The 24,619-nt window shown below is 46.8% G+C and overlaps 1 protein-coding gene across 1 annotated transcript in view; it reads left to right on the plus strand.

Annotated features, from left to right (window-relative positions):
• Nucleotides 1-24,619, plus strand: part of LOC126295047 (hornerin-like) — a 156,107-nt gene that overhangs the window by 34,814 nt on the left and 96,674 nt on the right. The window contains exons 3-7 of the mRNA XM_049987296.1: nucleotides 16,898-17,773; nucleotides 17,983-18,472; nucleotides 18,559-19,256; nucleotides 19,335-22,141; nucleotides 22,230-22,568. Coding sequence (XP_049843253.1) covers nucleotides 16,898-17,773; nucleotides 17,983-18,472; nucleotides 18,559-19,256; nucleotides 19,335-22,141; nucleotides 22,230-22,568 — 5,210 coding nt within the window. The remainder of the gene's footprint in view (nucleotides 1-16,897; nucleotides 17,774-17,982; nucleotides 18,473-18,558; nucleotides 19,257-19,334; nucleotides 22,142-22,229; nucleotides 22,569-24,619) is intronic.

Consider the following 24,619-nt stretch of genomic DNA (forward strand, 5'->3'; position numbering starts at 1 on the left):
GGTGACCGTTCTGCCAGGAAATCACGAATCCAATCGCACAACTGAGGTGATACTCCGTAGGCACGCAGTTTGGTTAGAAGACGCTTGTAAGCAACGGTGACGAAACCCTTCTGGAAATCTAAAAATATTTAATCAATTTTACATCCCCTGTCGATAGCACTCATTACTTCAAGAGTATAAAGAGCTAGTAGTGTTTCACAAGAACGATATTTTCTGAATCTGTGCTGACTATGTGTCAATAAATCGTTTCCTTCGAAGTAATTCATAATGTTGGAACATGGTATATGTTCCAAAACCCTTCTGAAATCGACGTTAGTGATATGGGCCTGTAATTCAGCGGATTACTGATATTTCCGTTTTTGTGTATTGGTGCGACTTGAGCAATTTTCCAGTCTTTAGGTACAGATCTTCCTGTGAGCGAGTGGTTGTATATAATTGCTAAATATGGAGCTATTTTATCAGCATACTCTGAGAGGAACCTGAGTGGTATACAATCTGGACCGGAAGCCTTGCCTTTATTAAGTGATTTAAGCTGCTTAGTTACTCTGAGGATGTCTACTTCTATGTATCTCATATTCGCGGTCGTTCTTGATTGGAATTCAGGAATATTTACTTCGTCTTCTTTGTTAAGCCTTTTGGCTATACCTTATCATGTTTAGTGTTTACTGGCGCTTGTGACTTGGTTTCCCTTTTCATATAATAAGTTAACACGTGCTGTTAGTGCTTCTGAGGAAGATACGTTTACATCTGTAGAAACCTAGGTAAGATTCCGAATAAACTTTTGACATGCAACTAGTTGGCTGTACGATTCCCATTGTTTCCGTACATCACTAAATTATAGTGAGACAGTCAGCTTCCAGCCGGCGTTTGCTTAAAGTATCACGCTATGACGTCGTCATATTACCACCTCTAGCCTCGAAAATTGCGTCAGTTCAGGGAGGAAGAGAGAACCGAAAGTTTCTTCAGATACACAATATCCACCTGAGACCCCCCCGCAATGGGTGATAAGGTCCGAGTCTGTGGGGATGGCACCTGCTGTTCCAAACAGTACCACACGTTGTCTACGACACTAAGATCAGCTTGTCTAGGTGTGGTACGGTGCCACAGCGTTCGTGAAGCCAGGAATGTATGCTCGCAGCCACGAGGACACAACTGTTCTTTCTACGATGGTCACTCCAAAAGATATGCACACAACTTTTTTTTTAAATCCATCTTTTATACACGTTTGAAAGTTTCACAGTGTGTAGATACATTCTTTAGGAACAATATTCTCACTTCTCCACGTAATTTTTATCCCTCTCAACTGCCTTACGCCATCTTGGAACCAGCGCCTGTATACCCGCACAGTAAAATTCTGGACCAAACCGTTGGAGCCACTGTTTGGCATCGTGCACAAGAGAGTCATCATCTTCAAACCTTGTTCCACAAAGAGTCTTTAAGTTTCCCAAAGAGATGACAGTCACATGGAACCAGGTCAGGACTGTAAGGCGGGTGTTTCAGTGTTGTCCATCAGAGTTTTGTGATCGCTTCCACGGTTTTTTGACTGACATGTGGCCGTGCAATGTCGTGCAACAGCAAAGCATCCTGCTTTTGCCCATGTGGTCGAACACGACTCAGTCGAGCTTGAAGTCTCTTCAGCGTCGTCACATATGCACCAGAAATTATGGTGGTTCCACTTGGCACGATCTCCACAAGCAAGAGTCCTTCAGAATCGAAAAAAAAACTGTAGCCATAACTTTTCCAGCTGAAGGTGTGGCTTTGAATTTTTTTCTAGGGGTGAATTTGCATGATGCCACTCCATTAATTGCCTCTTCGTCTCTGGTGAAAAATGATGGAGCCACGTTTCATTCCCTGCCACAATTCTTCCAATAGATTCATCTCCACCATTCTCGTACTGTTCCAAAAGTTCGCTGCATACCGTTTTTCTTGTTTCTTTGTGAGCCACTGTCAACATCCTGGGAACCCGCCTGGCACAAACCTTTTTTAACGCCAACTCTTTCAGTATTCTGCAAACACTGCATTCCCCTATCCCAACGTAGCGTGAGAATTCGTTCACTGTGGCGCGTCTGCCAGCGGTCACCAATTCGTTAACTCTCTGCACATTGTCTGGAGTGTGTGCAGTACGAGGCCTGCCGCTGCGGTGCCCGCTTTCGTCACTTAACCTGCTTGCCCGCCGACTAACTGTACTGCGATCGACAGCAGCATCTCCGTACACCTTTTCAACCTCTTGTGGATGTTTCCCACAGTCTCGTTTTCACGGCACAGGAATTCTATGACAGAACGTTGCTTATGACGACGAATGACAAGTGTAGCAGCCATCTTGAAGACATGCTGTGACGGCGCCTCTCACGGGAACAGGTTGAACTAAGTTTGAAAACAAGCGGGAAGGATGTGTCTCTGCACACTGTAAAAAAAAAAAAAAAAAAAAAAAAAAAAAAAAAAAAAAAAAAAAACTTTCACTCGTGCAGAATAAAAACGTATTTTCACAAAACTAATGTGCACTTCTTTTGGAGTGACCCTCGTACAATGCAAGGGTCCAGAGGAAGATATAGAAGACAGCCAGACACTTCCTCGCCGAGAGTATTGAAATAACCGTCCTAGTTCAGGTTCACATTAGCCTTGATGTGTGAATCCAAGCAGTGGTAAGAGAAACACCTCTGTATACCATGGAACCACAACTGGGCTGATGCACTTTTTCACTGCAGCGTAAACGCCTCATTGGGTTGTCGGTCAAATCGACACCTCGATAATTTCAGAAGGGATGAAATCGGCACTCGTCTGACGACGTTACGCGCTGTAACGTAGCAAGTTATTACGAGACAACATTCGATGCAGCCAGGCATGCAGCCGTATAGGAACGTGGCTCAGGATGGCTGGGTTTTTTCTTCGCTCTGACTCACAGCAGAGATGACGCTACCAGCCGTCGGTACGGAAATTCAAACCCCCTACGAATATAAATAAAGCGTGGTAATTATTATACCATTTTGTTCAAACTTGGCACACAATCTGTTGCTATTAACGAAGGGATCCTATCAAAATTTCAGATTTTTATCTATTACAGTTACGGAGATTGAGAAAATTACTTAAATGTCCTAAAACCGACACTTGTTTGAAAACTCAGTTAGGATCAATAACCAAATGTCTTTTATTATCATCTAAAGTCGTAACAAAGCTCGCAATATATAAAACCACTCGACTGGAATTTTCTTTTCAAAACTTTGATCACTCTACGTTGTTGTTGTTGTTATTGTGGTCTTCAGTCCTGAGACTGGTTTGATGCAGCTCTCCATGCTACCCTATCCTGTGCAAGCTTCTCCATCTCCCAGTATCTACTGCAACCTGCACCATTCTCCATCTGCTCAACATATTCATCTCTTGGTCTCCCTCTACGATTTTTACCCTCGACACTGCCCTCCAATACTAAATGGTGACACCTTGATGCCTCAGAATATATCCTAGCAACCGGTCCCTTCTTCTAGTCAAGTTGTGCTCTAAATTCCTCTTCTCCCTAATTCTATTTAGTACCTCCTCATTAGTTATGTGATCTACCAATCCAATCTTTAGCATTCTTCTGTAGCACCACATTTCGAAAGTTTCTATTCTCTTCTTGTCCAAACTATTTATCGTCCATGTTTCACTTCCATACATGGCTACACTCCACACAAATACTTTTAAGAAATGACTTCCTGACACTTAAATCTATACTCGATGTTAAACTTCTCTTCTTCAGAAACGCTTTCCTTGTCATTGCCAGTCTACATTTTATATCCTCCCAACTTCGACCATCATCAGTTATTTTGCTCCCCCAATAGTAAAACTCCTTTACTACTTTAAGTGTCGCATTTCCTAATCTAATTCCCTCAGAATCACCCGACATAATTCGACTGCATTCCATTATCCTCGTTTTACATTTGTTGATGATCATCTTATATCCTCCTTTCAAGACACTGTCCATTCCGTTCAACTGCGCTTCCAAGACCTTTGCTGTCTCTGACAGAATTACAATGTCATCGACAAACCTCTAAGTTTTTATTTCTTCTTCACGGATTTTAATACCTACCCCGAATTTTTCTTTTGTTCCCTTTACTGCTTGTCATAACCTCCACAGGGCGACCAGTAAGTTCAGCATCACGTGTGCCCATATAGCCATTCCGAAAATTTTGAAACCACTTATAAACTGTTCTAATCGAAGGCGCATAGTCACTGTAATGTTTATCACACTTCTCTTTAGTCTCCTGATGCGTTTTACCTTTCATGAAGTAATGTTTAATCACCATACGAATTTCTTTTTCGTCCATTTTTTGACAATCACTCAACTTCCTTGATTCACACGAATGCCAAACACAAATAAATAGACCAATATGGCTGAAACTTGGTGTGCGTTCTTTCCAAAGATGCTACTAACTAAACATGACCTCAATACGTGCCCGTGGTGCCATCTCTCGGACTTTGCACTGACTTTTCAAATGCTACTCGTATTACTATTAGAGGCATATATGAACTTTTCACCGAATATTTACGAATTTCAAGTCTCAGTTCCTTATTCATACAGAATATTATTTCAACATGATAAAGGAAAACTTTCCTGATCTTCTGCAAGTATTATTTATTTAAACATAAACTGGGATTCAGCTACTTATGCTATCATCGAGTGACAACATGATGGGTTGTGCTTAAATTCGTAACAGCTGCACGAAATCGGGAAAATGTTTCCATTGTGGTACTATTGTGATGTTCTGTCAAGCATTGAAGGATAATACATTTGTTTAATTTCATTTTTTGTCAGATGTGGTTATGTCTCCGTCATATTAGGTAGTGAAATATATCTCAACCTCTCCATAACTTTTTAAGCGAGGTAATAAGATTGCTGAAAGGTTAACCCGTCACATTCAAAAGTATAATTAGATTAAAATGAAGACACTAAAGCTGTGGATGGGTTTTCCTGTTTGGGCAACATTATAACAGTTGATAGTCGAAGTAGACATGATATAATATACAGACTGGCTACAGCTCGAAAAGTATCTCTGGAAAAGGAGAATTTATTAACATTTAATATAAACGTGAGTGTTAGGGAGTCGTTTATGAAGGTATTTGTCCGTAGTGTAGCCTTGTATGGAAGTGAAACATGGACGATAAGTAGTTGCCACAACAAGAGAATAGAGGTCATCGAAATGTGGTGCTAGAGCAAACTGCTAAAGAATAGGTGCATAGAGGGTTCAATTAATGAGGAGGTACTGAATCGAATTAGAGACAAAAAAGACACAAAATAACTAAACAAAGGGATCAGGGAATCGTCCATTCACAAATCGAAAAAAGTGTTGGGAATAAAAATTGTATAGGAACTCCAAGTGATGAGTACAGTAAACAGGTTTAAATGAAAACAGAATGCAGTAGTTATTTGGAGATGAAGCGGCTCGCACAGGATAGAGTAACATGGAGAGCTGCATCAGACGAGTCTTCGAGATAAAGACGCCAACAACTAATAGCAACGACAATTATAATGACAACAATAAGAAAGTTACTTCACCTTAATGTATATCAATAATGGGACAAGCGAGAATCCTGCCGACAGATCGAAACTGTGTGTCACGCTGAGACTCAAAACCACCGGTCCTGTTCCTTTCCCAGACATTGCTCTCGCCAATTGAAATATCGAGACACGCCACGGCTTAAGTTCTGACATTACGTTTTCCTCCGGCAGCTAATTCTCAGAAGGGTAAGACGTCAGTCATGGCGTTTTAGTATGCAACTTCCCAGGATCTCCTTGGAATGATTTGGGCACACAGTAGAAAACCCACGACAGGATAGTGGAATCAGGTATCCTTTTTTGATACACAGTTTATGAGGTTTTCAATACATTTTAATAACTCACACTTTTTGAGGTAGACATGAAGCATTCAGGTGTCAAATGTATTGTCAACTATCCCATTCATTTAATTATAGTCGTACAATACAGGTGGAGCTGTAGTACTTGTGCAAGAAATGAGACACTGACAGGACAAATCTTTTAGCTTGAGTTTGGAGAGTTTAGGTTCAACACTACTAGAACTCGGTTATTTTTGCTACTCTGAATGCTGTTACTATTCCTTTCAAACAAGAGCACGTTAGCATCCAAAAATCTTATATGAAATCAAATGTACTGTCATGTCAGTGGGAGAATGTCGCTCTGATTAAATGAAAGTGTACATGATATGTGTGAATTACACCACAAATGCTATGGATAGCTCGCTTTTGGCTTAGAATATCATTCTTTACTTATACGAATTATTTTGTAATATTATCTCACATGCTGTGATGGCGAACAGTGTTCCATGAAGTGCTGGCGCTATGGACAGTCCTTTAACCCTGAGTCCAGCTTTATTCAGTCTCTCAATTTGTGACTTTGGCGAGAGATTACAATCTATGTTCAAAGATTCAGTGTTTCCTGATGCAGGAACCGCACCACCACTGCAAGGTTTGAATGCCAGCAAGTACTGATTTGTGCATAAAGAAGTGGATGTGTAGAGAGTTATTCTAATAAAATGTTAGTCTATTAGCTATAAAGAGAGGCTTACTTTCCACCAGAACATGGTTTACTATATCATTCAGTTCCTAATTTGAATATGTAACGATACTGTTACTGCAAATTCCATCATTGTATCAGCATCAGGGTCAGCAACTCAATATATTCGTGTTTTATTAACTAACATTTCTGTCAGAGCTACAAAAAATTTTTTTTTTCATTGCCAAACCATTACCCGCATTTGTAATATTTTACTGTGCATAATATATTTGGTTTACATCAGAGCAAATGTTATTTGGCTGTATTACAATTCTCTTGAAACATTCAAAATTCGATAGACATCTTCATAAAAATTTGACAGTTCTGCCCATGAGCACATGACAACATTTACTGAGGTATAAACTGCACTATAAATTTTCTGAAGGGACTAAAGACACTAGCAAAGAAAATTGTTTACAGGGGCTGTTAATAACTGGTTGTATTTGTTAGGTAGTTGTATTTCTTACATACCACAGAGTAGGGGTTTGGTAAACAATGTAAGGCAAGTAAATAATAGTCTCTGTTGATCCATCATGGACAGGGGACGTTAGCTGGTCAAGTAATTATCAATGAAACTCGCCAACAGCCGTTTAATTGAGATGTTATTTTATTTTGGCTATCAGTTTCAGCATTCCACTATCCCATCTTCAGGCCCCATATACATTTCTCAAGAATAAACAGTATTATTATACACTGCCATATATTCCTGGATGTCGTGAATTCCAAGTGCTTCATACAAAGACTTGATTACAACTGCTATGGCACTGTATGACAATATTCTGCCTGTTTACATATCTCTGTATTTGAATATGCATACCTATACCAGTTTCTTCGGCGCTTCAGTGTATTTCTGCTTTTAATATGTGTTCTTACGATGCATTGTGTTTGACACATTGGCTGTTTGTCGTTTGTAAAAGGTGTATTGTACCACTGTAAACATCAGTTGCCTGGAAAATGAAACAGATGGTTCAGATGGCTCTGAGCACTATGGGACTCAACTGCTGTGGTCATCAGTCCCCTAGAACTTAGAACTACTTCAACCTAACTAACCTAAGGACATCACACACATCCATGCCCGAGGCAGGATTCGAACCTGCGACCGTAGCAGTCGTACGGTTACGGACTGCGCGCCTAGAACCGCGAGACCACCGCGGCCGGCGAAAATGAAACAAACATATATGAAGTGTTACATCTTTCATGCAAACTGTGTCCCCTGTTCACCTCTGGCCACTGACGAACCTTTAAGAGTTGAATGAATGCAACCGGGTAGAAGCTCTAAATCAGAGCTGGCCACAGCATGCCTAACTTCACATGTGCAACGTGTGTGGCCCACGGTCTCTTCAGTTCGGCAGAATAGTGTTGTCAGTGCTGTTTACCTTTCACTATTTATTTGTGGTATGAAGGAGGTTCACTGGTCTAGCAGCTGTTTGTACTATGGAGGCAGTCTAGAGATCTATCGTCGGAATTTTCTAAAATGAATGCCAGTAGTAGTGGAACAAATAGAGAATCAGAGCAAGTTTAGTGTGGGTTGAAACTTCCTGGCAGATTAAAACTGTGTGCCAGACCAAGACTCGAAATCGTAGGAAGGTGGGAGACGAGGTACTGACAGAAGTAAAGCTGTGAGGACTGGAAGTGAGTCCTGCTGGGGTAGCTCAGACGGTAGGGCCCCTGGTCCACAAAAGGCAAAGATCCCGAGTTACGGTCCAGCACACAGTTTTAACCTGCCAGGAAGTTTCATTTCAGTGCACATTCCTCTGCAGAGTGAAAATTTCATTATATTAGAACAAATAAGCCCCCAGTCACAAATACTAAGCCAAATTGACCAGGTTTCGACGCTACTATGAGCGTCGTCTTCAGAATTAGACTAACTGTTCTAAAACGTATTAAGTATATAATACATTAATAAAATTAAAGTTTGTACTGAGTGGAAAAAGATACACTACTTACAAGTCACATATTAAAAAAGATCTAAGCCGGAAAGGTGACGTCATGAATAGTTGTAAGATGGCGAGCCGCTAAGGTCTGCAACAAGACTAGTGCGAATTGCCTACATCAGGGGCCAGTATGAACTCAGGGGCAAAGCTATTGTTCTCATTTGATTGACAGGTAATGACCCCCTGAGGGTGCGATAATCCATCCTTTTGATTGACAGGTCCTTAACCTATTGTTCCCTCCCCTTCTTCCACCCAAAATCTCAGGAAGCCTCCAACCCACCCCCTTCCCCTCGCCGATACGGGTACGCTTTCAGACCTGAGTTATTCGAATAGCCCTCTTTCACTCTTATCAATTTGATTGGCTACTTAATTAAACTGATCAAATAATTAACCCCTCCTCCTCTGCTAAGCCCCCCAAACCCTCCCTTCCTGTCTCCCCCTCCTCTATCTCGAAATTGGCGGCTCTGTGGTGAAGAGCAAGGATCTCATGAGAGGAAGTGCAAGTTGTATATTCTTTATTTACAAAAAATTCAGTAATCAGGGGCTGGACTTCTCTTCCTCATCATTCTCTGCTGCTTGGGAAGATGCAGGTCTTGTAAAAAGTAATTACATCGATCGCTTTTTTTGTCATTCAGATCGCGCAAGGAATACCATTTTGAAACACCCATCACATCTTTCAATCGCGAAGGAGGCACCGATCGCCATCACCTTTCACTTGGACTGAGCAGAACTCCACCGCACACGCTGCTCGAAGTTGGGTTCCATCAGTGAGAGCCTGGGAAGTGGCTGCCACAAGCTGGCGTCGGCACATGCGCCATGACTGACAGACTGGATGTTACAAAAGCATCTGTGGAATTCCTAACGAAACACATGCTTTTTCCTTCTTTATCCCCGTGCCCTGCCAGTGCGGCACAAGCTGACGCACCGCAAACAAAGCAGCAGAATACCGAAGCACACAAGAACTCTGTCCTTCCAAGGCAAATGCCAGTTTCAAAACAGACTGCTCCATGGACTCTAAACCCCCCCCCCCCCCCCCAGCCCTCCTGGTGTATTTTCTTGTGTTGAATTTCATGAACTACTTTGGGAGTTATTAGATCAGGCATTGCAGAATATCGTCAGATACATAGTAGTGGGGCAACAGGGACATCACCCCATGCTGCAATTTTGCCAGATTTATTCAAAATGGTGGTCCCGGATGGCAGTGTTAGATGTGGCAATGTCACAATGAGTTCATGGAGGGAAGTTCAAATTTTGGTCGGAATGTAGGTTAATTGGTCTACCTCCGCTAATCTAAATCATCCAACCACCACTTCTTCGTTGGGATCGACAGGAAAACAACTCTGTGCTGGGCTGCTGGATACGTCAGACATAATTCTTTATTTTGCATGCATTGTTTATTTAAACAATTTACGTTGTCATAGGTAATAGCTCCATCCACAGTGTTCACCATGAGGTTCAGAACCCAAATGACTTAGTACCCAGTACTGCCACCAGAGGGTGCTGTCAACCCCCCCCCCCCCCCCCGCCATGATGTAATCCAAGATGGCGGCCTGGAGGGGGGGCAAATGGCGGGAAAAGGACTCAGTTTGTGTCCAGCTGCTGGAGAGGAATGAGTGTATTTATTTTCAGTGGGAAGTTGCAGCAATTTATTTACGGATAGATTTCAAGTAGTTTATTTATTATGCTGATACAAAACGCTCGCACTGACGTACTTGGGATCACAATACATAGCCTACAGACCTGCAGACTGCTCGAAAACAGCCGAAATATTGCAGTACACTGATGTACAGACACACAAACAACTTGTAAATCGTCAGAACAACGCATGCAGAATGCTCTACAAACACGCTCACTAATTTTAACTGTCGAAATAATGCACCGAACAGCCTACAGATATGTTCACAAAAAATGCAGTACACTTACGTAAATACACGTAAAACTGCGAGAAAAATGCATGTATAACACTCTGCAAACAAACTCATAGCGCTTAAACAGTCGTCGTAATGCAGTGCACAAACAGAAATTGGACCGCGACATGTCAGTGATTTGTTCCCTACAGAGGTCCAAGGTGGAATGATGACAAAATGTGGGTCGGGCATGCACGCCACTCCAGTCTGTCCCACATGCAAGGTGCATCTGGCCACGCTCTTGTTTACCTAGCCACCGTGGCTGATGCATCACCTTCACACCTGGAGGGCCAGTGGTCTAATTGCCAAGCGAGATGTTTGCCTAGCGACTCACCTTTATGGAGCAGCTAAAAGGCTCTGTGTTATACTGATGTCTCATGGCTATGTAAATAACAGCCAAGTCTCCCTCTGGACATGCTATAGAAATGTTCTGCAATGCTTTCAGAAACAGTTTACTATAATATCCCAAAATAACACAGGATGCATTCTTCCTAGCCAACCTAACAGGACAGCCCATTGTTCCCAGAAATCTTAGTGTCCTGCTTTCAACATAGGTCTCAGAAATGGTAAATGTTCACCCTTGTTCTCACTGCTAAAGGCCTTTATCATGTTTGTTCATGCTTGTGAAACCACTGTTAATCATAAAATCATTCTGTTTGTTTGTAAAGAGAGCACTGTCTAAGCACAGACAGGAAAATCAGAACAGTTATGCAAACAGAATTCGAAGCACTGTCCTACAGAAGAGAAAATGGATAGAATTTTTGGTGTCCTACAGCTGCTGCTCTGGAGATGTCCTAATGCCACAAGGGCAGATCAGGGAGAGTATCTCACCAGAGATGGGAGTCCGCTTCAACTTGTCTTTGAACCCTTGAACATAGAAGACATCACATTACTCTCAGAATTTTCTGTAGATACCTTTCCCCCATGTTGTTTGAATTAGTCTATAGAGGCCCCTATACGCTGCACACAGGAAGTCTTGTGAATGCATGGAGTATTCTGATCAGCTCTTACTGAATTAACCCACCAAACTGCTATGCTGCTGGTGTGGAGGCACTGTCCACCATTTTTTTTCTGCGGACAAGACTTTCAGCAGCAAAACTACATAGTTTGTGCAGATCACCATATTGCACTGACAGCTAAACACTGAAAAAGTGGTCTACATACCATCAAACACAGAAACAAACCTCATCGATTACACTACTCAGCTACTGTCGAGGAAAGTTCGAATATTTCAGCGTGAAGCCGATCTCCAATCAGGCTATATCACCACATACCATATCGATGCACTAAACACGCAATTGGTATCCTGCACCATACAAAATCCTGCATATAGCTATCGATCACAAGACAATTATACATATACCATTAAGACAAATAGCATAAGCACAGGCACTGTATATACTTTTCACAACACTATATATTTCCCACAGTCGTAAGATCACAAGTCATCCGCCCCCCCCCCCTCCGGTCACACACACACACACACACACACACACACACACACACACACATACACACACACACTAGCCCGGCGTGTGACCAGAGCACTCTCAGTGGACTGAGATCACACTCCAAACTCTTGTACAAAGGCTGGGTAGGTTCCCTTGCCACAAAGCCATCCGTGACACATCTATGGACATAGACATAGAAAACAGAGCAAACACGCTGCTACTGTAGAATATGTGGCTGGGAGCGACGAGGCATTTGAGTACAGCGCTATACTACGCCTACCGAGCAGACAAATATTGCGTTTGGGCTAGGTGTTAGCTGTTGTACTACAATTACCAGCGATTTTAGAACACCAAAGGAGAAGTAATGTCACCACTGCATCGTTAGAAGTGACATATAATCCATAAAGTTACAAAAAATGACGGAAAATACGTATAAATTGAGGGGAAAATACATCGAAATGCAGGGAAATTGAGGAAGTATTTGCGTGTCTTCTGGTTGCGGCAGAACAATTCTTATACATTGGAACGAGCATGCAACAGAAAGAGGAAAACGAGAAAACTTTGGCATGGAAGCGCCGGTAACGAAGGAAGCTCATTTCTTTTGTCGAGTCAACATTCTACTCTATGTCTATTGAGGTAATACTGATACATGCGAGTTGAATATTGTATCTGACGATTTCCAGCGAAAAAGAGAACCATCTGCCCTTAAACTTACTTGCATCTGCGTTAAATGATGACAGAGAGTGGAAGGAGTGATCGATTGACTTCCAACGAGGTACGATGTAACGGTAGACTGATCATGCAGTCAGAGAGACAGGGCGATATTGATGCAGATCAATTGACAATTTTTTCCGTTGTCCTGTCAAGATTCATCAGTTATATGACGTAGCCTGAGTAGTATAATTACTGAATCGTGATTGGATGTGACCTGTGGGAGCTGTATACCTCTGGAGAGCTCTCCCATCTCGCACTCAGACAGCGTGGCGTGGCAGTGGGGAGAAATGCGAAACGAGGCTGAGTGCTTTGGCACTCGCATGTGGGAGTCACCCATGAGTCTATGTCTTGGCCGCCTCTGCTATAAATGCTTCCCCCGTACTTATCCTGATAACAAATTAAAATACAATCTACTGGTGAATTTTGCTTAACTGGTATTAGGCCATGGTCCAAGGCATATTTCTGCGCCCAAGACTTCGGCTCCTAATGCTGGACACACCACCAGAGCCAATAACTACTAAGACAACAGTAACTTAAAGAAATGTTGGAAGAAATATCTCCAAGATTTAAATTCTAATATATTATAGAGTTTCCAGCAGATAAGGAAGTAATGCAGCTAGTGCTAAGTAGTGAAATTACTGCAGTAAAACTGGAGTTTTATTACAGCCAGGAAGGTATAGAGAGATTCAAAGAAATCCCCTGACATCAATACTTAGGGTAATGTGTCAGCTAGTAGAAGCCTCTGTGATTTCTCCCACCGACTAGAAATGTCTCATCAAATCACAACTGTTCCTGCCAAGATCGTGTCGTATACCAAAACTTCACAAACCCACCATTCCATTAAGAACAAGTGTTAGCCATACCTGGCCTGAGTCGCCAAGCGGTTCTAGGTGCTACAATCTGGAGCTGTGCGACCGCTATAGTCGCAGGTTCGAATCCTGCCTGGGGCATGGATGTGTGTGATGTCCTTAGGTTAGTTACGTTTAAGTAGTTCTAATTCTAGGGGACTGATGACCTCAGCAGTTAAGTCCAAGCCCAGAGTCATTTGAACCACTTTTTCGTTAGCTGTATGGACTGTCCAACAGACATGGCTGCCAAACAGTGGGCCAGTCTTCTACAGCCCTCTGTAGCAAAAATAGTAAAAAATAAATAAAAAAGTATATAAGGTTCAGTTAATTTTATAGAAAAATTTATATCCATCACATCACATGCATTCGCAATTGTGAATAATGACTACCATGAGCCAAAGTTCCATATGTCGTCAACCATGCGTCTACGATTTCTACTCTCAAATCCATTAAGTGTATTCCCAAACAGATCAGATGTTGTACTTGAAAGGTGCATGCCCAGTGTCGACAGATAAATAAGATATTGCAGTGCCGGTGTTGTTCCGATGACGATGCACTTCAGCGACCACAGCCATTACTAAACACATCAGATGAATTCGCATTTGTGAATAGTGATTACCATCAGTTTGGGTCTGGCCTTGAGTCATGCATGGATAGCCAAATGGTAAGGGTTCGAGTCCCATTCTGGCACAAATTTTCACTATCATCATTCCATTCTACAGCTGATGGTAGTCATTATTATTAGTGATGGCTGTGGTCGCCGCAGTGCATCGTCATCAGAATAACACCAGCACTGCAACATTGTATAAAAGCCTCCATGTCGTGTCTAACAGACACCATTTAGACGTTGTATTACTGCTAATAATAATGACATGTGGCTAGGGCATCCCATCAGGTAGACCGTTCGCCTCATGCAAGTCTTTCGAGTTGACGCCACTTCAGTAGCTTGCGTGTCGATGGGGATGAAATGATGACGATAAAGCCAACACAACACCCAGTCTCTGAGTGGAGAAAACCTCTGACCTATCCACGAATCGAACCCGGGCCGTTTGTATCACTGCTTACTACGGGTGCTCTCAATGAAACGATGTCATAGATAGAAATTACACTCGAAGACGAAAAACAAAGCAATGCACCATGAAGGAACTATCAGAATGAGAACATAACAGGATAATATGGTGCACACGAACAGAGAAACAAATGATTACAGTTACAGAATTGGATGATCACTTGAAGAGAAAGAACTTCAGAAATTGTTGTAGTTGTTGTGGTCTTCAGTCCAGAGACTGGTTTGATGCAGCTTCCCATGCCTTACAGTAAAGCTGCAAGCCCTCGGGAAAAATTACGGCTGTAGGTTTCCCTTGCTTTCAGCTGTTCGCAGTACCAGCACAGCGAGGCAGTTTTGGTTAGTGTTATAAGGCCAGATCAGTCAATCATCCAGACTGTTGCCCCTGGAAGGACTGAAAAGGCTGCTGCCCCTCTCATGAACCACACATTTGTTTGGTCTCTCAACAGATACCGCTCTGTTGTGGTTGCACCTATGGTACCAATATCTGTAACACTGAGGCATGCAAGCCTACCATCAACAGCAAGGTCTATGGTTCATAGGGGGGGGGGGGGTGGTGTTCAGAAATCGAGAAAGTCAATAATGCGTTGGTCCATCTCTGGCCCTTATGCAAGTAATTATTCAGCTTCACATTGTTCGACAGAGTTGTTGGACGTCTTTCTGAGCGATATCATGCCAAATTCTGTCCAATTGGTGTGTTTTATCGTCAAAACCCCGGACTGGTTGGAGGTCTGTGTCTATATTGCTCCAATCATTCTCAATTGGGCTCGAGGTCTGGGAACCTCGCTGGCCAAGGTTATATTGGCAAGCCCAAAGGCAGCAGAAACTCTCGCCGTGTGCGGGTGAGCGTTATCTTGCAAAAAAGCTAGCCTACGATGGCTTACCATAAAATGCAACAAAATGGGGAGGGTAAAACACCATCAGCTAACCACTGCGCCGTAAGGGAACCACGGATGACAACCAGAGTGATCTTGCAGTGAAAAGAAATGAAATTTCAGACCATCACTCCTGCTTTTCAGGCTATCTGATGGGAGACAGTCAGGTTGGTATCCCTGTCTCCAGACATGGCTTTGGTCAGGAATCTCATTGATTGGAATAGAACTGTTTTCTCTGATGAGTCCCACTTCCAACTTGTGAGGTAACGGGCGAGTTGTGGCGCCCTGGAAATATTACATGTCCGGAATTGGGGCGACCGCACAGCACGCTCGTCAAAGCCAGGGCCAGACAGCATACTCGTGGTGGCAAACGTTTGCCGAATGGGACTGGTAGCCCCAGAGAGTGGTCCTCTCCTGTGGCCAGGTATTCCGCTGTGACGAGGACGGTTCTTTGTGCAGATGAAGGAGACGTGCTGGGAGTGCCAAAGATGGCGGACTTTGTGAAAACTTAATGGGAGACATTTCACAGTTCGTATAGAAATTAATAGGTGCCAGATGAATCATGATACCCCAAAGAGAAACATGTGCATTATTAGCCCGCATCTCGTGGTCGTGCGGTAGCGTTCTCGCTTCCCACGCCCGGGTTCCCGGGTTCGATTCCCGGCGGGGTCAGGGATTTTCTCTGCCTCGTGATGGCTGGGTGTTGTGTGATGTCCTTAGGTTAGTTAGGTTTAAGTAGTTCTAAGTTCTAGGGGACTGATGACCTAAGATGTTAAGTCCCATAGTGCTCAGAACCATTTTTTTTGTGCATTATTATTATTACCACGACGATTCTGGCTGTGTAATCAGATTTTCAATATCTTTGTTAGTTTAAAGTTTAGTATCTTACGTTAAATTATACAAGTAACACACATAAACAAATTTCCAAAGCATAAACACTTCTTCCGATTTTGTCGATCGACGTGTCTTTAGAAATCTATTAGTGTACACATAAACTGGTATGAATTACAGACATGTAACTTGAATAGTACATGAGCTATTGGAGGACAAAATGGCGATTACTATCGATTGTGTCAGGCCATAACTACTCCACAGTTAGACGATAAAACGGTAGCAGCATGCACATAAATGTATTTATTCATGTATGTGTTTGTTTATACCCGATGAATACTATTCATGAAAAAATTGGTTAAATATTTACTGTATTATTGTGCTTTCTAAAGCACAGGGACATTAGGCTCCTGTTCTACCTTTTGCTTCTTTTCTTTTGATATATGTTTATTTAATTAAACATGTATTCAATAATGTGTGTTAGAGCGTGTTTATGGTCCATCTGTAGGAATATTTATTTCATTTCAAGTATTTAAATGTAACTCCAATATTTCGAATGTGTTTCATTATGTTTGTGTGACTGCGCATTGGCAAGAAGACACTGTGCGAGCACTCTAGCAAATCACAGCACTCGTGAATGGGGTGACTGCTTGAAAGCGAGTTTGCAACAGGAACCCAGGGGTAGTCCTGAGTGTATGGCACTGGACAAGGGGAGTGCTGGACAGTACAGCACTGGACAAGGGGAGTGCTGGAAAGTACAGCACTGGACAAGGGGAGTGCTGGAAAGTACAGCACTGGACAAGGGAAGTGCTGGAAAGTACAGCACTGGACAAGGGGAGTGCTGGACAGTACAGCACTGGACAAGGGGAGTGCTGGACAGTACAGCACTGGACAAGGGGAGTGCTGGACAGAACAGCACTGGACAACGGGAGTGCTGGACAGGACAGGACAGTACAGCACCGGACAAGGGGAGTGCTGGACAGGACAGTACAGCACCGGACAAGGGGAGTGCTGGACAGGACAGTACAGCACCGGACAAGGGGAGTGCTGGACAGGACAGTACAGCACCGGACAAGGGGAGTGCTGGACAGGACAGTACAGCAACGGACAAGGGGAGTGCTGGACAGGATGGTACAGCAACGGACAAGGGGAGTGCTGGACAGGACAGTACACCACTTGACATGGGGAGTGCTGGATGGGACAGTACAGCACTGGACAAGGGGAGTGCTGGACAGTACAGCACTGGACAAGGGGAGTGCTGGACGGTACAGCACTGGACAAGGGGAGTGCTGGACAGTACAGCACTGGACAAGGGGAGTGCTGGACAGTACAGCACTGGACAAGGGCTGTGCTGGACAGTACAGCACTGGACAAGGGGAGTGCTAGACAGTGCAGCACTGGACACGGGGAGTGCTGGACAGTACAGCAGTGGACAAGGGGAGTGCTGGACAGTACAGCACTGGACAAGGGGAGTGCTGGACAGTACAGCAGTGGACAAGGGGAGTGCTGGACAGTACAGCACTGGACAAGGGGTGTGCTGGACAGTACAGCACTGGACAAGGGGAGTGATGGACAGTACAGCACTGGACACGGGGAGTGCTGGACAGTAAGATACTGGAGTGCTGGACAGGACGGGACTGGACACGGGGAGTGCTGGACAGTAAGTCACTGGAGTGCTGGACAAGACGGGACTGGACACGAGGATTGCTGGGCAGTAAGGCACTGGAGTGCTGGACAGTAAGGCACTGGACTGCTGGACAGGACGGGACTGGACACGGGGAGTGCTGCACAGTAAGGCACTGGAGTGCTGGACAGGACGGAACTGGACACGGGGAGTGCTGGACAGGACAGTACAGCACTGGACACGGGGAGTGCTGGACAGGACAGTACAGCACTGGACATGGGGAGTGCTGGACAGGACAGGACAGTACAGCACTGGACAAGGGGAGCGCTGTACAGGACAGGACAGTACAGCACTGGACAAGGGGAGCGCTGTACAGGACAGGACAGTACAGCACTGGACAAGGGGAGTGCAGGACAGGACAGGACAGGACAGTACAGCACTGGACAAGGGGACTGCTGGACAGGACAGGACAGTACAGCACTGGACAAGGGGGTGCTGGACAGGACCGGACAGTACAGCACTGGACAAGGGGGTGCTGGACAGGACAGGACAGGACAGCACTGGACAAGGGGGTGCTGGACAGGACAGGACAGTACAGCACTGGACAAGGAGAGTGCTGGACAGGACAGTACAATACTGAACAAGGGGAGTGTTGGACAGGACAGTACAGCACTGGACAAGGTGAGTGCCGGACAGGACAGTACAGCACTAGACAAGGGGAGTGCTGCACAGGACAGTATAGACCGGACAAGGGGAGTGCTGGACAGGACAGTACAGCACCGGACAAGGGGAATGCTGGACAGGACAGTACAGCACCGGACAAGGGGAGTGCTGGACAGGACAGTACAGCACTGGACAAGGGGAATGCTGGACAGGACAGTACAGCACTGCCCTGGACAAGGGGAATGCTGTACAGGACAGTACAGCACAGCACTGGACAAGGGGAGTGCTGGACGGGACAGTACAGCACAGCACTGGACAAGAGGAGTGCTGGACAGGACAGTACAGCACTGGACACGGGTAGTGTTGGACAGGACAGTACAGCAGTGGACACGGGGAGTGCTGGACGGGACAGTACAGCAGTGGACACGGGGAGTGCTGGACGGGACAGTACAGCAGTGGACACGGGTAGTGCTGGACGGGACAGTACAGCACTGGACAAGGGGTGTGCTGGGTGGGACAGTACACCACTTGACACGGGGAGTGCTGGATGGGACAGTACAGCACTGGACAAGGGGAGTGCTGGACAGTACAGCACTGGACACGGGGAGTGCTGGACAGTAAGACACTGGAGTGCTGGACAGGACGGGACTGGACACGGGGAGTGCTGGACAGTAAGACACAGGAGTGCTGGACAGGACGGGACTGGACACGGGGAGTGCTGGACAGTAAGGCACTGGAGTGCTGGACAAGACGGGACTGGACACGAGGATTGCTGGACAGTAAGGCACTGGAGTGCTGGACAGTAAGGCACTGGAGTGCTGGACAGGACGGGACTGGACATGGGGAGTGCTGCACAGTAAGGCACTGGAGTGCTGGACAGGACGGAACTGGACACGGGGAGTGCTGGACAGGACAGGACAGTAGAGCACTGGACAAGGGGAGCGCTGTACAGGACAGGACAGTACAGCACTGGACAAGGGGAGTGCTGGACAGGACAGGACAGGACAGTACAGCACTGGACAAGGGGAGTGCAGGACAGGACAGGACAGTACAGCACTGGACAAGGGGGTGCTGGACAGGACCAGACAGTACAGCACTGGACAAGGGGTTGCTGGACAGGACAGGACAGGACAGCACTGGACAAGGGGGTGCTGGACAGGACAGGACAGTACAGCACTGGACAAGGAGAGTGCTGGACAGGACAGTACAGTACTGAACAAGGGGAGTGCTGGACAGGACAGTACAGCACTGGACAAGGGGAGTGCCGGACAGGACAGTACAGCACTAGACAAGGGGAGTGCTGGACAGGACAGTACAGACCGGACAAGGGGAGTGCTGGACAGGACAGTACAGCACCGGACATGGGGAGTGCTGGACAGAGGGAGTGCTGGACAGGACAGGACAGTACAGCACTGGACAAGGGGAGCGCTGGACAGGACAGGACAGTACAGCACTGGACAAGGGGAGTGCTGGACAGGACAGTACAGAACTGGACAAGGGGAGTGCTGGACAGGACAGTACAGAACTGCACAAGGGGAGTGCTGGACAGGACAGTACAGCACTGGACAAGGGGAGTGCTGGACAGGACACTACAGCACTGGACAAGGGGAGTCCTGGACAGGACAGTACAGCACTGGACAAGGGGAGTTTCGGACAGTACAGCACTGGACAAGGGGAGTTCTGGACAGGACAGTACAGCACTGGACAAGGGGAGTGCTGGACAGGACAGTACAGCACCGGACAATTTGAGTGCTGGACAGGACAGTACAGCACCGGACAAGGGGAGAGCTGGACAGGACAGTACAGCACCGGACAAGGGGTGTGCTGGACGGGACAGTACAGCACCGGACAAGGGGAGTGCTGGACGGGACAGTAAAGCACTGGACAAGGTTAGTGCTGGACGGGACGGTACAGCACTGGACAAGGTTAGTGCTGGACGGGACGGTACAGCACCGGACACGGGGAGTGCTGGACGGGACGGTACAGCACCGGACAAGGGGAGTGCTGGACGGGACGGTACAGCACCAGACACGGGGAGTGCTGGACGGGACGGTACAGAACTGGACAAGGGGAGTGCTGGACAGGACAGTACAGAACTGGACAAGGGGAGTGCTGGACAGGACAGTACAGCACTGGACAAGGGGAGTGCCGGACAGGACAGTACAGCACTGGACAAGGGGAGTGCCGGACAGGACAGTACAGCACTGGACAAGGGGAGTGCTGGACAGGACAGTACAGCACTGGACAAGGGGAGTGCTGGACAGGACAGTACATCACCGGACAAGGGGAGAGCTGGACAGGACAGTACAGCACCGGACAAGGGGAGTGCTGGACAGGACAGTACAGCACCGGACGAGGGGAGTGCTGGACGGGACAGTACAGCAGCGGACGAGGGGATTGCTGGACGGGACGGTACAGCACCGGACAAGGGGAGTGCTGGACGGGACGGTACAGCACCGGACAAGGGGAGTGCTGGATGGGACGGTACAGCACCGGACACGGGGAGTGCTGGACGGGACGGTACAGCACCGGACACGGGGATTGCTGGACGGGACGGTACAGCACCGGACACGGGGATTGCTGGACGGGACGGTACAGCACCAGACACGGGGAGTGCTGGACGGGGCGGTACAGCACCGGACACGGGGAGTGCTGGACAGGACGGTACAGCAATGGTCAAGGGGAGTGCTGGACGGGACAGTACAGCACAGCACTGGACACGGGGAGTGCTGGACGGGACAGTACAGCACAGCACTGGACACGGGGAGTGCTGGATGGGACAGTACAGCACAGCACTGGACACGAGGAGTGCTGGATGGGACAGTACAGCACCGGACACGGGGAGTGCTGGACGGGACGGTACAGCACTGGACACGGGGATTGCTGGACGGGACGGTACAGCACCGGACACGGGGATTGCTGGACGGGACGGTACAGCACCGGACACGGGGATTGCTGGACGGGACGGTACAGCACCGGATACGGGGAGTGCTGGACGGGACGGTACAGCACCGGACACTGGGAGTGCTGGACGGGACGGTACAGCACCGGACACGGGGAGTGCTGGACGGGACGGTACAGCACCGGACACGGGGATTGCTGGACGGGACGGTACAGCACCGGACACGGGGATTGCTGGACGGGACGGTACAGCACCGGACACGGGGAGTGCTGGACGGGACGGTACAGCACCGGACACGGGGAGTGCTGGACGGGACGGTACAGCACCGGACACGGGGAGTGCTGGACGGGACAGTACAGCACCGGATACGGGGAGTGCTGGACGGGACGGTACAGCACCGGACACGGGGAGTGCTGGACAGGACGGTACAGCACCGGACACGGGGATTGCTGGACGGGACGGTACAGCACCGGACACGGGGAGTGCTGGACGGGACGGTACAGCACCGGACACGGGGAGTGCTGGACGGGACGGTACAGCACCGGACACGGGGAGTGCTGGACGGGACAGTACAGCACCGGATACGGGGAGTGCTGGACGGGACGGTACAGCACCGGACACGGGGATTGCTGGACGGGACGGTACAGCACCGGACACGGGGAGTGCTGGACGGGATGGTACAGCACCGGACACGGGGAGTGCTGGACGGGACAGTACAGCACCGGATACGGGGAGTGCTGGACGGGACGGTACAGCACCGGACACGGGGAGTGCTGGACAGGACGGTACAGCAACGGACAAGGGGAGTGCTGGACAGGACAGTACAGCATAGCACTGGACACGGGGAGTGCTGGACGGGACAGTACAGCACAGCACTGGACAAGGAGAGTGCTGGACGGGACAGTACATCAGTGGACAAGGGGAGTGCTGGACGGGACAGTACAGCACTGGACAAGGGGAGTGCTGGACGGGACAGTACAGCACTGGACAATGGGAGTGCTGGACGGGACAGTACAGCACTGGACAAGGGGAGTGCTGGACGGGACAGTACAGCACTGGACAAGGGGAGTGCTGGACGGGACAGTACAGCTCTTCACACGGGGATAGCTGGACAGGGCAGTACAGCACTGGACAAGGGGAGTGCTGGACAGTACAGCACTGGACACGGGGAGTGCTGGACAGTACAGCACTGGACACGGGGAGTGCTGGACAGTACAGCACTGGACAGGGGGAGTGCTGGACAGTAAGGCACTGGAGTGCTGGACAGGACGGGACTGGACACGGGGAGTGCTGGACATTACGGGACTGGACACGTCGAGTGCTGGACAGTAAGGCACTGGAGTGCTGGATAGTAAGGCACTGGAGCGCTGGATAGTAAGGCACTGGAGCGCTGGATAGTAAGGCACTGGAGTGCTGGATAGTAAGGCACTGGAGTGCTGGACAGTAAGGCACTGGACTGCTGGACAGTAAGGCACTGGACTGCTGTACAGTAAGGCACTGGACTGCTGGACAGTAAGGCACTGGACTGCTGGACAGTAAGGCAGTGAAGTGCTGGACAGTAAGGCTGTGGAGTGCTGGACAGGACGGGACTGGACACAGTGAGTGATGTACAATACGGCTTTTTACATGAGGAGTGCTGGATAGTGCGGCCATGAACATGGGAAGTATTGGACGGGACAGAACTCAGAAAGTAGTGATCTGCGCAGCCGGACGCACAGTCGTGGGATAGACTCGGAGCGCTGTCTTGTGTTCTTGTGTGATTTCTGTGGCTTCTGCTGTTAAGATGTAGTGTGCTTTAAGTAGTGAATGTCTTGTGAGCAATGTTGTTGTTCATAACTAATTACGTGCTATAGGAATCTATTGTTTCCCTGATATTCAACTTATATTTTACATAATTGCTGGACCACCGACGCCAAGAAGTGTTTTGCAGAAATATACCACATTCTCAAAAGTATTTCTCCTGTCGTACTCATGATTTAAAGTCGGTAAGATAGTACTTGCAGATTTTATTTAATTGCAATCTTTTATTTATAAACTTATATGTTACACTCATAATTCGCAATTTGCGAGTGAGAGAAACATTCGACCATTCGATTCATGTGTGTATGCTTATCATATATTCCAGACTCAGCAGTCTTTGGCCTGTAATGGGCAACTACGTATCCCAGCCCCCAGACAACGAAACCAGCTAATACTTTTAATTCTGCAACATTGAGGCAGAGGGTGCGTAATTATTTGAAAGCCCTCAAACTGAACCCGATGACTAGCAAAGACGCCCCAGAAAATGGTGGGTAACGAAGCCGACTGCCAAAAGGCACAACAAACAGGTGTGATGGTCTGGAGTGCCACTCACTTTCATAGCAAAAGTGCTCAGCAGTCATCTGCGGCACCCATACAGCAGAGCGATACATCCAATATATTCCACGCCTATTGAGGCAAGCCACACTGGGCTTACGTTTCAACAAGGCAATGCCTGTCTGCACACAATGAGAATTTCTACCGCTCGCCTTCCTGCTCGCCGAACTGTACCTCTACCAGAAAGTTCGCCGGATCTCTCGCCAACTGAGAACATTTGGAGCAATGTGGGCATGGCACTCCATCCATCTCAGGATTTTTAGGATCTTGACACCTTGTGTTCAAGGAAGGCCGGATTCGGTTACGATTGTGGAGAGGGCCATAATCAGTTAGTATGGGTTGGCTTTTCTTTTAATCACACACAATTTATTTGAAATCAACAACAAATTAAAATAATGGCAATAAATTAAGAATTGTTTCACGTCTGAATGCCTTAATGGTAATAAATTAAGAATGTTTCGCAGCTGAAGGCCTTAATGGCTATAAATTAATAAGTGTTTAACTTGTTGCAACTTACAAAAGACAGTCTTAAAGGTAAACTGCTAAAATACAACTGCCACATTAGAATTTTAAGGCAAGTAGCAACAGTCATGGCAGAAGGCCCTCAGCGCCAAGAATGGCAATCATTAAACATATTTAACTAACATACTGTAAAAAAAAAACAACAAGGCAATAGCAAAAGTTAATTTAAAAGACAGGCAACTAATCACCAAACGGGTGAGACAAAATGATAGTAAACTTGGTAGCACAACCTTTTAAACTTGCTGTAACGCCTAGAATGACAATTATGTTAAAAAAATTTAGAGACATACAATTAAAGCAGCAAATATAATAACAAGGTCAATTCAAAAGGACAAGCAACTGATCATCAAACAGGTGAGACGAATGATGGTAACTTGGTAATGCAA

The sequence above is a fragment of the Schistocerca gregaria genome, chromosome 11, assembly GCF_023897955.1.
Source record: "Schistocerca gregaria isolate iqSchGreg1 chromosome 11, iqSchGreg1.2, whole genome shotgun sequence".
Classification (NCBI taxonomy): Eukaryota; Metazoa; Arthropoda; class Insecta; order Orthoptera; family Acrididae; genus Schistocerca; species Schistocerca gregaria.